A 14,846-nucleotide genomic window follows, 5' to 3' on the forward strand; every position below is an offset into this window, starting at 1 on the left:
CATTGACGCACTGTCTGGTAACACATGCTGTTGTCCTGGTTTCATGGGATTTGAATTCAGTGGAGAGGTTCTTTTAGCTATTATTTTTTTTCCTAAAAAGTTGTAAATTCAGACTATCCTCCCACATTTCTGATGACTCTTTCTTACACATTCATTATTTTAATGTCTTTATATATTTATGGCAGCAGCTGGTGTTGACTGTTAAAATGTGTTCAGTAGCAGCCAGTGGTGATGAATGTGTGAGTTGCCAAACTGCAGCTCTAAGTGCCTTTTTATGAGCTGCTAATACCTTTGCTGTCTGTCTCTCTTGCTCTGCTGTTTGTTTTATGTCAGCTACCCCCAGTTCCTGCCAGTTCCTCCTTCCCTCAGTGAGCTTTATTTCAGGGTCAGAGTGGTCTACACCTGCAGCTCTAAACACCTTTTCTGCATTTACTCTTTCACACTTCATCAAACCACATCTTAGTCTTTTTTCCTCCCCCTCTCATCTACTTTCTGGTTCTTTCTTTGTCTGGTTTGGCTGTTCAAGGTCCTAGAAAAAGACAAACCTTACATACCTCAACTATACTGCCTCAAGGCTGTGGGCATGTGTGTTTGAGTGTCCAGGAGGAGGGGAGGGTAAGACAAGCTATAGAGCAGCTAGAGCTTACATCTTTGGCTAATTTATAATAACTTTTTAATTCCCCTCTTGCAGGTTGAAGCAGTTAGCAATGACCGTAAAAGACAGACAGGAAAGAGAGACAAAAAGTCGAGGAGGAGGAGGGTGAAAGAGGTGTGTCTGGGAAACGATCGAATGAGAAAACATCCGATTTTTGGGCCAGTCACTGCCAGCCTTTTCCAGCACACACACATGCATGCACACAGTGGCAAGTGTCTGCTTGCAGTGCGCTTTATGTGTTGAAATCTGTGCAACCAAATTCCACATTCCAGTCATTGCTTTCTCCATTTCATCATGTAAGCTCAGAGCACAGAATTGCAAATGATAGAGGGGGAAGCTGTCGTGCCAGGTTTATACTCTTCAGTAGTATTCTCAGGCAAAAAGCTTAGTGATGCATTTAAGGTTAAATTTTTATGTTCAAAAAGCTACAGCCAAAAAAATTCCCGTTGCTTCAAAATGAACTTTAACAACAAACCAACATATAAAACCTACATAGAAGTGAAGTCAGGTCAGAGAAAAATTACATAAATAAGTAGAAACATGTTTTTACTTTCTATTTAATTGACACAGTACAGCCATAAAAAACATTTACCCAAGTTCTTAAGCCAAGGCAGTTTGATTTTTTTAAATGGATGATGTGGTCCATCATCTATGAATTGCACAAAATGACTAAAATAGGAATAACTAATAAGATCATCAATAGTATCAGTGCTATTATTATCATCACAGATCAGAAGTCTATCTGAAAAAAATCCACCACCACCGACCAGCAAATCCAATTGGACCAGGTATACAAGTTCCAGGTGAAGACACTGATTTCAGTTTCTTTAGTGAAGGAACCATACTGTTGTGAGATCCATAATATAGTTAGTCACTGTTCTCTGAAACAGAAACAAACCTTGGTATTTACAGTAAAGAGTTTTATTTTTCTTATTTTCCTCAGATTTATTTGACATCTTCCTAAAAATACAATATTCAGTAATTATATTTAGTGGTATTCTGTCCATAAGAAACCAGACTGAGTGACAACAGAGAAATGAGTTATACACAAAACTGTGGCCTATAATTTTAAGTCATGTCTTTATATAATAATTTATTGTAGCCACTAAATGTCAATTCAAAGGTGATGAGGCAGATTCCTGTTTTGTCACAGCATACTGGTAGAATAAATGACCATACCACAGGTAGTATCAGCAGCACAGTGACCTTAGTTCAAGTACGAAACCTGATGAAAATAAGTAACATAATGGTTCAGTTACTGTCTTTTCCCAGCTGTCCTTGCTCTGCAGTCTCTGTTTATCAAGCATGTTCCTCTCTTGACACCCTGTGACACCCTGTGCTCTGCAATAGATAGAGCTCCCTTTGCATCAGACCCTTGCACATGGCAGCACCATTATACTTTAGCACAAGTGAAAACACTTTCCCTTTTTAGTGCCTGCTACTGAACTGATGTTGCCTGGACTGGAGGCTCTTCACTTGGTTCCTTCTTGGTCTTTATGTTCTCCACTTTTAGTCTTGGTTTAGATAGTGTGCTGTAAATTGTCATGGCCTGAGGGCAGAACCAGTTATAGAGTATTACATACATATAGTCGTGGTTAGGTAAGTGATATTTCTTGATGTGTCCTGATACAAGAAAAAAAAAAAAAAAAAAAAGAGGCGGATGATAAAAACAGCATGATGCAAGCCCCATGGTGTTTGTTTCCTTTCATATGTGTTTTCTATTTCAGAAACTGTTAAATGTGTACAGGTAGTTTTCATCTCTACAACAACGTCAGAAACAATGCTAGGCACCATACCTGTGTGACCATTCCACTAACATCACCAGTGTTGGAGGGCAGAAGCACAGTGTTGGACTTCTTGGCGAGGTTGGAGAAAGCAGAGACGTACTGTTCAGCAACTGTCAGTGAGGCTGCAGCATTTCCGTTCTGTCAGGAACACAACAACAATTCTGGGAAGAACATTTCCAAATAACACAGGGCTTAATGTCATGTAATTCCTTTAATGATAAATGAAGCATTAAATCGTATTTATACCTGCTCAGTCAGAGCCTCTGACAACAGACAAATGGCCTTTGATTTGGCTTCTGCTTTGGCGAGGATAGCTTGGGCCACACCTAGAGACAACACAGCATCTGAACTAACAGAAAAACTAGATTTCTTCTCGATTTATAGTATATTAGTGGCCTAAATCAAATTTTTCAAAATTCCTCTTGATTCACTTCTACTCTGCACACATTTGATTTATTTTAAGTCTTTATTGTGTGATCCTTGTGTAGTGTTGTAACAGTCTGCTGGCACGCAATTAAATGCTTTGTGGGTTTAGAGTAATGACGGCCTAAGTGCAAAGACCTTCAATTACACACATGCTCGCACGATTCATACATGGAAAAATCACAGTTAAACAGTTGCCTCTGTAAGTCAGAAGTACAATGCACCAACCAGTAGCTTTGTTTATCTGCTCAGCCTTTTCTCCCTCTGAAGCGAGGATCTGAGCTTGTTTACGACCCTCTGCAACATTGATATCTGCTTCTCGTGTCCCCTCAGAGTCCAGCACTGTGGCTCTTTTCTTGCGCTCAGCCTCCACCTACACAGGAAACAATGAACAAAAAGGTTGTCAAATATTTCTCCTCCAGGGAAACAAGATGATACTAAATCACTGGGTGAAAGTCTGTGATGATTTTCAGAACCTTTAGTAACCCACAGTTGTGGGAACTTTATGTACAAGTTCTAGAAGTAAAAAAATAATCCCTTTTATGTTATATGATGACAAGATGGTACTGCAAAATATAGGACTAAAGTGATTATGTTCTGTGAGTGAAAACTGACCTCTCAATGATCTTGGACATTTCAGGCTGTGTGTATGTCTTACCTGCATCTGCATTGAATCTTTAACACGTGGTGGAACTTGTATGTCTTTAATTTCATAACGCAGGCAACGGATTCCCCACGCATCTGACGCCTGATTGATGGAGTGGACGATGTTGGAATTAAGAGACTCCCTTTCCTTGAAAAACAGACGTTCAAGACATCAGATTTAAGGTACTTGTCCCTGCCCTGTTGCAATGAAATGCACAACAAGCAGTGCAGAAGTTCATTACCCTGAACACTTTATCAAGTGTGAGTTTGCCCAGTTCTGAACGCATTGTGGTCTGTGCAAGCTGAGTTACTGCATATTCAGGGTCTTGTACACCATAACTAGCCTGGAAAGACACAACTGATCAGATTCCATGAGGACAATTTAAGAAGAACTGACGCCACCTGCTGGCAAAAATTAGAAAACTGTTAAACAAATTTTAAAAATAGACATTCACACTTTATCATGTCATGCTGATTGTTATTGCTATCTTTCATATTTTGGCAATGACTATGATGACAGGTATTAAAATGCATCCTATATATTAAAATGTTTAGGTATATGAACTATACAGAAACATTGATTTATCTGCAGACTGGCAGCAGTGCAGAAGAAATATTAGATGTGTTAACATTACTATATCCTTCAGTGAATGTCAGACATTTAGTATATTTTTATACTCTTGCAATTAATCTAAACAAACACTGTGTAAAAAATGGTAGGAATTTGACTAATTCAGCAATTATAATTATAATGCTTATCAGCCTACCTTAAAAGCATCCAAGATCCTTAAATAAAGAACTCCATCAATTTGCAGTGTCACATTATCTGTGTAAAGACCAAGAAAATATTAGTTCATTCAGCAAAGAAGATAGTTAATTAAAAAAATAATAAACATATGTGTTTATTTCATTATTGCAATTTTTAAAAAACCTACCAAGGGATACAGCTGACTGTTCAGGGATGTCAATAACAATCTCTTTAAGGCTTTGCACATAACGAATTCGGTCAAGTATGGGAATGAGCAAGTTCAGTCCCTGAAAAAAAAGACATAAAAGTGTTAGTCTAACATTAATCTGTATCTTTACATAGATCAATAAAAGGACACAGACACAAAGATTAGCCTCCTCTTGCAAGAAGGCTGTGCCCCCTTAATGGAAAAGAATTACCGGCTCTAAGATGCGGTGAAAGCGACCCATCCTCTCGACCACCCATGCTTCCTGCTGTGGCACAAACAGGACTACAGTGTTCATAGGTAGACGTGAGGCCCATCGTTGCTGGGCTGGAGTCATCCACACCCGGGGCACAGTCCGCCAGGTGTTCTACAGAGGGAACCAGATAGTATTAAAAAGTAAAAAGTTTATTACATATCAGTGGATCTGTAACTATACACTCCTGGCATCTGATAGAGTGGCCTCAAGCTAACCAACAGTATATAATAATATTAAAATTAACCACACCTTTTCCAGCTGCCTAAATATTAAGATAAACCAATGAATGCATTACTAATTAAAATCCAATAATATATATTCTGAAACTGTCCACAATGAGTACTTTAATTTTTAGTAATCTTAAGTATATTTTGATGCCAATATTTTTGTACTGGAGAATTTTAACTGCAGAAAACATTTACTAAAGTGTGAAATATTATAGTAACGTTAATTCTCGTATCACTCATTGTATTTATAGTATCATCTCTCATACTGTGTGTATTTTATACATTAAAATGACGTATTTAGTAGAAACATCACTGTATGAAAATACAAAGGTTTAGAAAGGTTGGACACAGAATAATTTCTTTTTAACCACATGTTCGCACCTGCTGCGTTGATTACGAAGGACATCGAGTTAGCATTAGCCGCAGAGCTTGCTAGCGTTAATTACAAAAAGGTGTGGACAGCAGCAGAGAGGGTTGGCTGCCTCCTGTGTCCTAAAGGTAACAGTGTCTGTTTATGTTACGGGGGAATAGTTTTATTTACCGATTTAAATGTAAAGAAACTTAAATAAACGACTAAACTAAACGTGCTACCGGCCAGTTAGCATGCTAATTAGACTATCGGCTAATGCTAGCATTAAAAACACGGTTCCAGTCTTCACCTGTACAACGCCGCCACCAGAGCGATACAATGACCGTAACATGTTCTCAATAAATGTGGGTGGATATTCAAATTTAAGATAATTTATCACAGCAAGTGGTTGCAGGTCATGTTATGTTTCCAAGCTAACGCTGATTATTTTTCTATCGTTGATTTGTCATCAGTGTTATGAAATACTGCCCCCTAGTGCTGTGGATGACAACACGTGGAGTAAAATCATGATGCGCATAAAATTAAAAATAATTTGTCTTGCATGTAAATACCATGCAAGAATGAATGTGAAGCTTTACTTAATGAACCTGACAACTAAGTAAAGCTTAGTTAGTTGGAGTTTACTTATTGCAGCAGTGTTTTTAAGTGCAAATAATAAGGAAAACAGTGCATATGTTAATCTTAAAATGTATTAGTGAGAAGTTTATTACAGCATTAGTTAAATGCTTTGTGATGATATTGGTTGGAAGACATTGATCTATACTTTGTTTATTAATTTATTTCAAACCACTAATAACCATTGTGTAACCATCATGCTTTGTGTAGGCCTGCATCACAGACGTGACAGCATCTTTTTTATGAGTAAGCCTATGGAAGAAAAAATTAAAAATTAACATTCAGAGTAAATATGTAATCGTACAGTGCTGCTGAAAATAATGATTTAAATGTCAAATAGAATTGCAAAATGAAAACTGCAATTATTCTTCTTTTGACAGGAAAGGTTAAACAATTAAAGACATTAAAACTGATGGTCTAAACTAAAGAACTAAAAAACAATAAACCATATAAACCTTTCTGTGGAGAATATAAAGATGACTGAGTCAGTGATGATAGAGATAATATGACTACTGTGGAGCACAAAAGCAACCTACATTTAATGATGACCTTTAAATTTGTCAGGAATTGAATCTCAAGCAGTTATCATGAATTATATAGCATTGATAAGGTATGCTTATGATATTGTTTGTGCAATTTATCTTAGGACATTAAATATTCTTATACCATATATACACTATTTTCTGTTTTTCTATATGCTGCATTTACAAACATGCATGTTAGTCATATCTGTAAAGTATTTTTACCAGGTATAAATTGTCATCATGTTATGTATAGACAATGAGATAAAGAAAAACATCATGGCATTTATACATTGTGGTTAAATATCACATAAACCAAGGTTAAGGTGCTTCCCTCAGCTGGAGGATGTGTATTCATGAGAAAAATCTGTTTTACAGCATGACTCTGACAAAATGAGAAACTGTGCCTGAGGCTGCTGTTGAGGGTCTGTGCGGTGTTGCAGCAGAACGGACTGGTCAGAGGTGAGACAGTTTTCCCCCCCAAACACTGTAAAAATTAACCCTCATTGATGCCCTGTCTGTCTACATGATCTTGAGCTCTCTGGAATGATCCTGCAGTATTTTGAGTGTGAAAATGAGTTTGATAGCTTTTCTAAACCAGGGGTAGAACAGAGCATAAATCAGAGGGTTTAAACAAGAATTCAATAACATGATCCAAAGCAATATGACAAAATAGGACAAGCTTGTGGAGGTGTCCTCACCTGCAAGAACAGGATAGTAATATGGACAGTAACAAATCAAAAACACAATTATCAGAATCCCCAGAGTCCTGGCTGCTTTTGTCTGTGATTTTTTAGCAGTCGGAGCCGCTTTGGCATCAGTAGCAGCAACCTGTGACTGAATTACACGTGCCTGAGAAAGGGCAACCACAAACACCTTGATATACAGCACAACCATGACAGTACAGGGTCCAACAAAAGTCACAAACATGTCAACAGTTCCTGCTATAGAATTGACAACCACCACACACTCCCCATAGCAGACGTTGAATCTGTCTGGGTGCCCTAAGTGGTCCATTAAAATCAACCCATTGTAGGTAAGTGAACAGGCCCAACAGAGACAAATACAGATTTTAACATTAGTCAGGGTGACCCGAGAGGAGTAGAGCAGTGGGTCACAGATGGTCAGGTAACGGTCTATGGATATAAGCACCATGTGACCCAGTGAGCTTGTAATCAGACAGTAAAAAAAATATGGAGATAAAGCACACATTATCTTTCCCAGCAGCCAACATGTCTCAATGTAGCGCAGGCCTTCGATGGGCATCACCACCAGTCCCACACCCAGGTCGGATACAGCCAGAGACTGGAGCAGGGTGTTGGTCGGGGTGTGGAGCTGCCGAAAGTGAGAGATGGAGAAAATAACGAACGAATTGAGTAACACAGTGAGCAGAGAGACAGATGTAAGCAGGGTGTAGAGCAGAGCAGTCTCAGAGTATGGTCGAAGCAGACGCCTGCAGGAGGTGTTCAGGTTGGGGAAGCAGAGCGGGGTCCCCCCTGTGTCGTCCATCAGGGAGGGGAGGAGCAGAGCTGAGCTGGTGGAAAACAAGTTGACTAAACTTCCTGACAGACAGTTAATTTATCTCTTACACCACCCTCTGACTTTTTCAATAATCCTAAGAGATGATGTAACTTCTGTCCCTTGTCATCATCATCATCTTTAACCTCATCAGCCCCTCTCCTTTTCCTCTTACTCCACTGTCTTCAATTTTTATTAACAAATCATTTCCATGTACCACTTTGACATAAGACATTATATAAAAATGTTTCCTTGCACTTTTTTTTAACTTTAGTTAAAGGAGAAATGTATAACACTTTTATGTAGGATTAAAAAGTCTCAAATGAACTTGACTTATCACAAAGATTGGAACCAGAGGGAAACGGTGAGTGTGGCTCTTTTAAAATGTAACAGAATAATTCTAAAAGTAAAGTACCGGTAATCAGAACATTGTTTTCATACTATAACATGGTGTTAATGATTGAACTCTAGAGGATTTTATCGTCTTTGGACAAAGTCAGGCTTCTTTCCCTCATTCCCACTCTTTGTGCTAATCTACCATATCTGCCTGCTCACTTCAGGCAGTCTTTCAGACTTTATCATATAAAAGTAAGAGTGGTATTAGTCTTCTGATCTTATTTTTAGTAAGCAATCAAATAATCATGTCATAAGGAGTCCTACATAAGAACAAATTTATAATATGTACAAAAAGTACATGTACATATATGTACAATACATCTGTTTGGACCCTGACTACACATAGAAACATACTTTTTGAAACTCTCTTAAACTGTTTAATGTGTATTTGTCTTTATCATTAGTACATCTTTTGCTTAAACATATAAAGTCTTTATAAAGTATGCCTTGTTTTGTAAGGGTTTTTTGTGTAACTCAAAACTTTCGACACCCTTTGACCTCCAGACTGGGTGAGAAACAGCCAGGAACCAACTGGAGAAACAGCAGCAGTCATCCAGCTCCAAACTGCTCAGTCCTCAGGAAGTGGCTTTTCTGCTTGTGGCAGAGGAGCTGCAGGTCTTCTGGCTTCATCCTCCAAGGCCTCCAAGGCCCTCCTTCATCATATCTCTACTGTAGTCCAGTGACATGTCAGACAAGCTGTACATCTCTGTGAAGGCCAAGGACCATCTGACCATCTTCTACTGCTGGGATGGAAAGGTCAGTGCAAATATGTGACTGAGCTTCAGATGAGAGTTTGAGAAGAGGATTCAGATCAGTGTGAGATTAATGAATTTAGGACATGTAAAACAAGATGACTTTAAGCAGCTACAGTAGATATGACCTTCATCTATCCCAGTGGTATTAAATAATGACATTTGCTGAGTCTAACATGTACAATTATGATTTTTGATGGAACCCAGTGGGCGATGTGTCGTCGCCCACACTATTATACACATTTTGTTCTGCAGTCTAAACCAAGTGAACTGACCTAAAAATGTAGTTCTTTCCAAGGCATGATGGGAGGATGGATGATTGCATAAATTAGAAACAAAACTTTTGAAGTGTTTGAGCCACTTCCTTAGTTTGAATAACAACATGGAAAGTTGCTACTTGACTTGTTTACCTGTTTTCATCCCTTTGTTGCATCATTGCACTTTATTTTGTAACACCTCAGATTGGCCTGGTGCCTCAGTGGGTTAGAGGTGCTACTTTCTAGGGTCATCAGAGAAGAGTTGAACTAATGAGACGCACCTCTCAGTTGTGTTTTGCTGTTTAGGGAGAAACTATAATTTGATCTCAGAGGTATTTCTGTGCGTCTATGTGCATAGTTTCATGTGTTTATGAGTGATAGATGTTACATCATGGATTTGTCTTACAGAAGTTGAAAGGTGACCAGTAAAACTAATCATAAAATGGTCTCCAAACTGGGAACACTTAACCAATAAAATCACTTTAAAATGCAATTATTACAATTAGTCCTTTTTTATTATTTAGATCCAATTTGGTGGAAACAGTAACACTCGAAACAAAGAAACTATTTTATTTCATTACTGTTCCAGAGTCAGTTTGCAAACCTTTGTAGTTACATTGAGTAAACCTGAAAAGGTTTGTTAATCTATTTGTCCAGTTGAATGTGCTTTCTGCATTAAAATAAATTGATATTAATGAGCCAGCAGTATCAAATGTTTTTATACAGCTTCTTAGTGTAATTTTTTTTCGTTTTTGTTTTTGGTCAATATTAAGCAGTGGATCACACTGTAGCATCATGATAATTGCCTCCATTGCCCTGGACAGCCAATGCTGGGCTCACTGAAGCTGGATAATCTTCAGAGTTGCAGACTGAGTTAGGCTGGCTTTGTGGCCCCTGCTGTTGTCTTGCCTTTTGGGGCATTTCAGTCTTACTTAAATTATTGTGTTTTTAAAAGCAATCAGTTGGCTTGAAGCCACAATCATAAATGTTGATCCATATTGAACCGCAAAGGTCAGAATATTAACCCTGGGTTGTCAGAGTTTAGTCACTTTTAAATTTTACGTTCTGACTAATGACATGCATTTCTTGGAAGACACTTTATTAACAGAAATGGCAAAAAAAAGATTGAAAGCAGTTTTAAATGTGAGTTATGTAACTTTTCTGTGGAAAACAAATAATCACATCAAAACATGGTTAACTAATGATCAGTCCCAGGAAAATAGAAGGATGAACTCATTAATACGTTAATAATTAAGAGAATAATCTATATCATGAAATTGTTGATTCTCTATAATGAATACTTTTACTTTTTATATTTTGGTGCCAATATTTTTGTACTTTAACTCATGCAGAATTTTGAATGCAGGACTTTGATAGAGTACCTATTACCCAAACCTTGTGATACTGCCATAATAAATTGAGAAAGATTTCTTCATTTTTTCACCAGTGTACAACACACAGGGTCATGTTTATCATGTCATCCCATAAATGCATGGCTCTTAGTTTTATTGGTACTGTACAAAAATAAAAAGGCTGTAGACGTAACTTCATTATTTTAATTGTATTGTTATGTGCAATTTTTCACAGGGCTTTAAGCCAATTCAGACCATAAGTATTACCACTGTGTGTTATATTATGCTACAGATATACATATGTAAGCCACTTACATGACTGTTCATATTGACAGAGTATTAAGTATAAGTTTGAAACCTCATTATGTTTTTTATAGACCTTTTCAGTTTTTTGTATTTATGACAGAGACAGACAAAATTAGGACCTTTACACTGTGGTCAAATGTGATCAAACTGAGATTAGACTAAGATCTTGCTGATCTTAAAAGATGAAAATTTAAATGCATTCAAATAATAGTTAGGTCAAGAAGCCTACTGTCTAGCCTGTTTAGATTGTTTACATTTACTATATCATGATCAACTAGAACGTATCATTTAAAAAATATCAATAGATGTTTATAGAATTTGTTGTACACCTTCTTTTGTGTACATATTTACCAAAGTGCAGTAAAAACATAAAATTTCTAATGATTTCTTGGTCCTTAGGACTAAGAAAGGTAAAACTGAACATGCCTGTCCTGTTTGTCAGAGTCTAAAATCCTGCAAACAGTAGTTCATTCAGGGTCAGTGGAACAGCATTTGCAGTAAGACATCACATCAAACAGGGATTAATGTGCTTCCCTCAGCAGTGAATGTATATTATGACAAAAGCCTGTTTTACAACATGACTCTGACAAAATGAGAAACTGTGTGTCTGAGGCCACTGTCGAGGGGTCTGTGTAGTTCTGCAGCAGAACAGGCTGCTCAGATACAAACACTGCAAAATTAATTGATACTTTAAATCCTGTCTACAGGATCTTGAGCTCTCTGGAGTGATCCTGCAGTATTTTGAGTGTGAAGATGAGTTTGATAGCTTTTCTAAACCAGGGGTAGAAAAGAGCATAAATCAGAGGGTTTAAACAAGAATTTAGTAGCTGGATCCAACACAATATGGGGTAATAAGACAATCTAGTGGAAGTGTCTTTACCTGCAAAAGCAGGACTAAAGTACGGACAGTAACAAATTAAAAACACAGCTATCAGAATCCCCAGAGTCCTGGCTGCCTTCCTCTGTGATTTTCTAGCAGTCGGAGCCGCTCTGGCATCAGTAGCAGCAACCTGTGACTGAATTACACGTGCCTGAGAAAGGGCAACCACAAACACCTTGATATACAGCACAAGTATGACAGTACAGGGTCCAATAAAAGTCATAAACAGGTCAACAGTGCCTGCTATAGAGTTAATAGCCACCACACACTCCCCTATACAGGAGCTCAGTCCATCCGGATTCCCTAAGTTGTCCATTAAAATTAACCCATTGTAGGTAATTGAACAGGCCCAACAGAGACAGATACAGATTTTAACATTAGTCAGGGTGACCCGAGAGGAGTGGAGTAGTGGGTCACAGATGGTCAGGTAACGGTCTATGGATATAAGCACAATGTGGCCCAGTGAGCTAGAAATTAAACAATAAAAAATATAAAAAGAAAGAACACACATTATCTTCCCCAGCAGCCAGCAAGTCTCAATGTAGCGCAAGCCTTCGATGGGCATCACCAGCAACCCCAAACCCAGGTCGGACATAGCCAGAGACTGGAGCAGGGTGTTGGTCGGGGTGTGGAGCTGCCGAAAGTGAGAGATGGAGAAGACAACAAGCGAATTGAGTAACACAGTGAGCAGAGAGACAGATGTAAGCAGGGTGTAGAGCAGAGCAGTCTCAGAGTATGGTCGAAGCAGACGCCGGCAGGAGGTGTTGAGGTTGGGGAAGCAGAGTGGGGGCCCCCCCATGTTGTCCATCAGGGAGGGGAGGAGCAGAGCTGAGCTGGTGGAAAACAAGTGATTAAACTTCCTGACAGACAGTTAATTTATCTCTTACACCACCCTCTGACTTTTTCAATAATCCTAAGAGATGATGTAACTTCTGTCCTTCATCATCATCATCATCTTTAACCTCATCAGCCCCTCTCCCTTTTCTCTTCCTCCATTGTGTTTTTGTTTTTATTAACAAATCATTTCCATGTACCACTTTGACATAAGACATTAATAAGGTTGAATGATTGGCTTTGTTGATGTTCAAATCTTCATTAATGCTTTGATATAATGAATAATTAGGTAAAAAAAAAAAAACTTTTCAGTTTGTTAAAAATCTCTCTGAATGGTTTATATTCCTGTCAAACAATCTGCTTTGTAGCTCCAGCTCTGTAATTTATCATGCAGGAAACCCCTGACCTCCAGACTGGGTGAGAAACAGCCAGGAACCAGCTGGAGAAACAGCAGCAGTCATCCAGCTCCAAACTGCTCAGTCCTCAGGAAGTGGCTTGTCTGGTTGTGGCAGAGGAGCTGCAGGTCTTCTGGCTTCATCCTCCAAGGCCCTCCTTCATCATATCTCTACTGCAGCCCAGTGACATGTCAGACAAGCTGTACATCTCTGTGAAGGCCAAGGACCATCTGACCATCTTCTACTGCTGGGATGGAAAGGTCAGTGCAAATATGTGACTGAGCTTCAGATGAGAGTTTGAGAAGAGGATTCAGATCAGTGTGAGATTAATGAATTTAGGATATGTAAAACAAGATGACTTTAAGCAGCTACAGTAGATACGACCTTCATCTATCCCAACCAATGGGGATTTAAAATAACTGACACATGTCCTGGATTAAATAATCACATTTGCTGAGTCGCCCACAGTATTTTACACATTTTGTTGTGCAGTCTAAACCAAGTGAACTGACCAAAAAATTTACTTTTTTGCAAGGCATGATGGGAGGATGGATGATTGCATAAATTAGAAACAAAACTTTTGAAGTGTTTGAGCCACTTCCTTAGTTTGAACAACAACATGGAAAGTTGCTACTTGACTTGTTTACCTGTTTTGATCCCTTTGTTGCATCATTGCACTTTATTTTGTAACACCTCAGATTGGCCTGGTGCCTCAGTGGGTTAGAGGTGCTACTTTCTAGGGTCATCAGAGAAGAGTTGAACTAATGAGACGCACCTCTCAGTTGTGTTTTGCTGTTTAGGGAGAAACTATAATTTGATCTCAGAGGTATTTCTGTGTGTCTATGTGCATAGTTTCATGTGTTTATGACTGATAGATGTTACATCATGGATTTACCCATTTTCAGGGCCCTGGTCCAGTACTTTGAACTGCTTAGTAACTTTTCAACTTTGGTGAAGTTTTGGGTTCATTCCTGATCTAATCACTCACACTGCAGACAGAAAACCTCCAGTGACAAGGTGATATTTTAACTGCATAAGTTCCTGGAAAGAACTAGGATGTTTTTCTAGACGACTTGGCAGGAAATGTCAAATCTATGAAACAGGTGTTAAAGACCACACTCCGTGTTGTCCAGTATCTTAACATAAGTGTATTGTAAAATAAACTGCCCAACAGTGTGTTTAATCATAGCTTCATCTTCACCAGCTATAACAAGAAAATTGTGCTTTCACAAAAATTCATTGTTACTGAAAAAAACTTGTAATGTCATGCAGAATAATGCCTCAATGAAAAATAGACTCTACAGCCTGTTAAATAGGAGTTTAAAATGGAGGATTATACCCACAATTTATTAGCTATCATTGTAGCTGACCAGCACAGTGGCCACAGGGTCATATCATATGCAGTTTCTGCTGGTCTTCACCTGAGCTTTTTCATCCTCTGCAGTGCGTATGAAAGCAAAGGACTGAACGCACAACTTCATAACTTCTGAACTTCTAATCTGTAACTCAACTGGATTAGGCTACTAGAAAATGTTTTGTTGGAGGATTTCAATCTAGATACTTGGTTTCAAACCAGACAAGTGGCTCTGGCTTGAAGACACAGCATTAAAATTAAGTTTGAAAATATTAATTTAAAAGATTAGCCTGAAAAAGGCAGGCTTCAGTTGGAAAACAATTTTGTTCCACATAGCCCTGTTACATATT

General features: G+C 38.4%; 3 protein-coding genes and 1 long non-coding RNA gene across 6 annotated transcripts; 1 reads left to right on the forward strand and 3 right to left on the reverse strand.

Moving 5' to 3' along the window:
• Positions 1-1,196: 1,196 nt before the first annotated feature.
• LOC113127203 (stomatin-like protein 2, mitochondrial) lies at positions 1,197-5,755 on the reverse strand. 3 transcript variants are annotated; one of them, XR_003295397.1, is made up of 10 exons: positions 5,606-5,755; positions 4,678-4,830; positions 4,446-4,545; positions 4,278-4,336; positions 3,753-3,854; positions 3,524-3,658; positions 3,094-3,238; positions 2,689-2,768; positions 2,452-2,603; positions 1,197-2,204 (listed from the first exon to the last, which is right to left on the reverse strand). XR_003295397.1 is itself a non-coding variant. In XM_026301581.1 (10 exons), the coding sequence occupies exons 1-10, from the start codon at positions 5,645-5,647 to the stop codon at positions 2,094-2,096; spliced, it is 1,056 nt and encodes a 351-aa protein (XP_026157366.1). In that variant the 5' UTR covers positions 5,648-5,755; the 3' UTR covers positions 1,197-2,093. The 3 variants fall into 3 exon arrangements, 2 of the variants coding, with proteins under 2 accessions (XP_026157366.1, XP_026157367.1); XM_026301581.1 differs by having other exon boundaries at positions 2,452-2,580; XM_026301582.1 differs by having other exon boundaries at positions 2,452-2,580; positions 5,328-5,743.
• LOC113127209 (uncharacterized) lies at positions 3,197-13,397 on the forward strand. Its single transcript, XR_004463202.1, has 4 exons — positions 3,197-3,264; positions 3,587-3,693; positions 6,831-6,914; positions 13,160-13,397. It is a non-coding gene; the product is annotated as an uncharacterized LOC113127209 (long non-coding RNA).
• LOC113127205 (trace amine-associated receptor 13c-like) lies at positions 6,975-7,961 on the reverse strand. The gene has a single exon (XM_026301584.1). It carries the CDS (start codon positions 7,959-7,961, stop codon positions 6,975-6,977), a length of 987 nt encoding a protein of 328 aa, XP_026157369.1.
• LOC113127206 (trace amine-associated receptor 13c-like) lies at positions 11,735-12,721 on the reverse strand. The gene has a single exon (XM_026301586.1). It carries the CDS (start codon positions 12,719-12,721, stop codon positions 11,735-11,737), a length of 987 nt encoding a protein of 328 aa, XP_026157371.1.
• Positions 13,398-14,846: the final 1,449 nt, after the last annotated feature.

Source organism: Mastacembelus armatus, chromosome 2 (genome assembly GCF_900324485.2).
Source record: "Mastacembelus armatus chromosome 2, fMasArm1.2, whole genome shotgun sequence".
Taxonomy (NCBI): Eukaryota; Metazoa; Chordata; class Actinopteri; order Synbranchiformes; family Mastacembelidae; genus Mastacembelus; species Mastacembelus armatus.

Bases quoted from the DNA above. Each gene is read 5' to 3' on its own strand.
- LOC113127203 (XM_026301581.1), bottom strand. From the start codon at position 5,647: ATGTTACGGTCATTGTATCGCTCTGGTGGCGGCGTTGTACAG. The intron at 3,855-4,277 runs GTAGGCTGATAA...GTGTCTTTCCAG, and splicing joins GGATCTTGGATGCTTTTAAG to GCTAGTTATGGTGTACAAGA. The intron at 2,769-3,093 runs GTTGGTGCATTG...TGTTGTCTCTAG, and splicing joins GCAGATAAACAAAGCTACTG to GTGTGGCCCAAGCTATCCTC.
- LOC113127205 (XM_026301584.1), bottom strand. From the start codon at position 7,961: ATGGACGACACAGGGGGGACCCCGCTCTGCTTCCCCAACCTGAACACC.
- LOC113127206 (XM_026301586.1), bottom strand. From the start codon at position 12,721: ATGGACAACATGGGGGGGCCCCCACTCTGCTTCCCCAACCTCAACACC.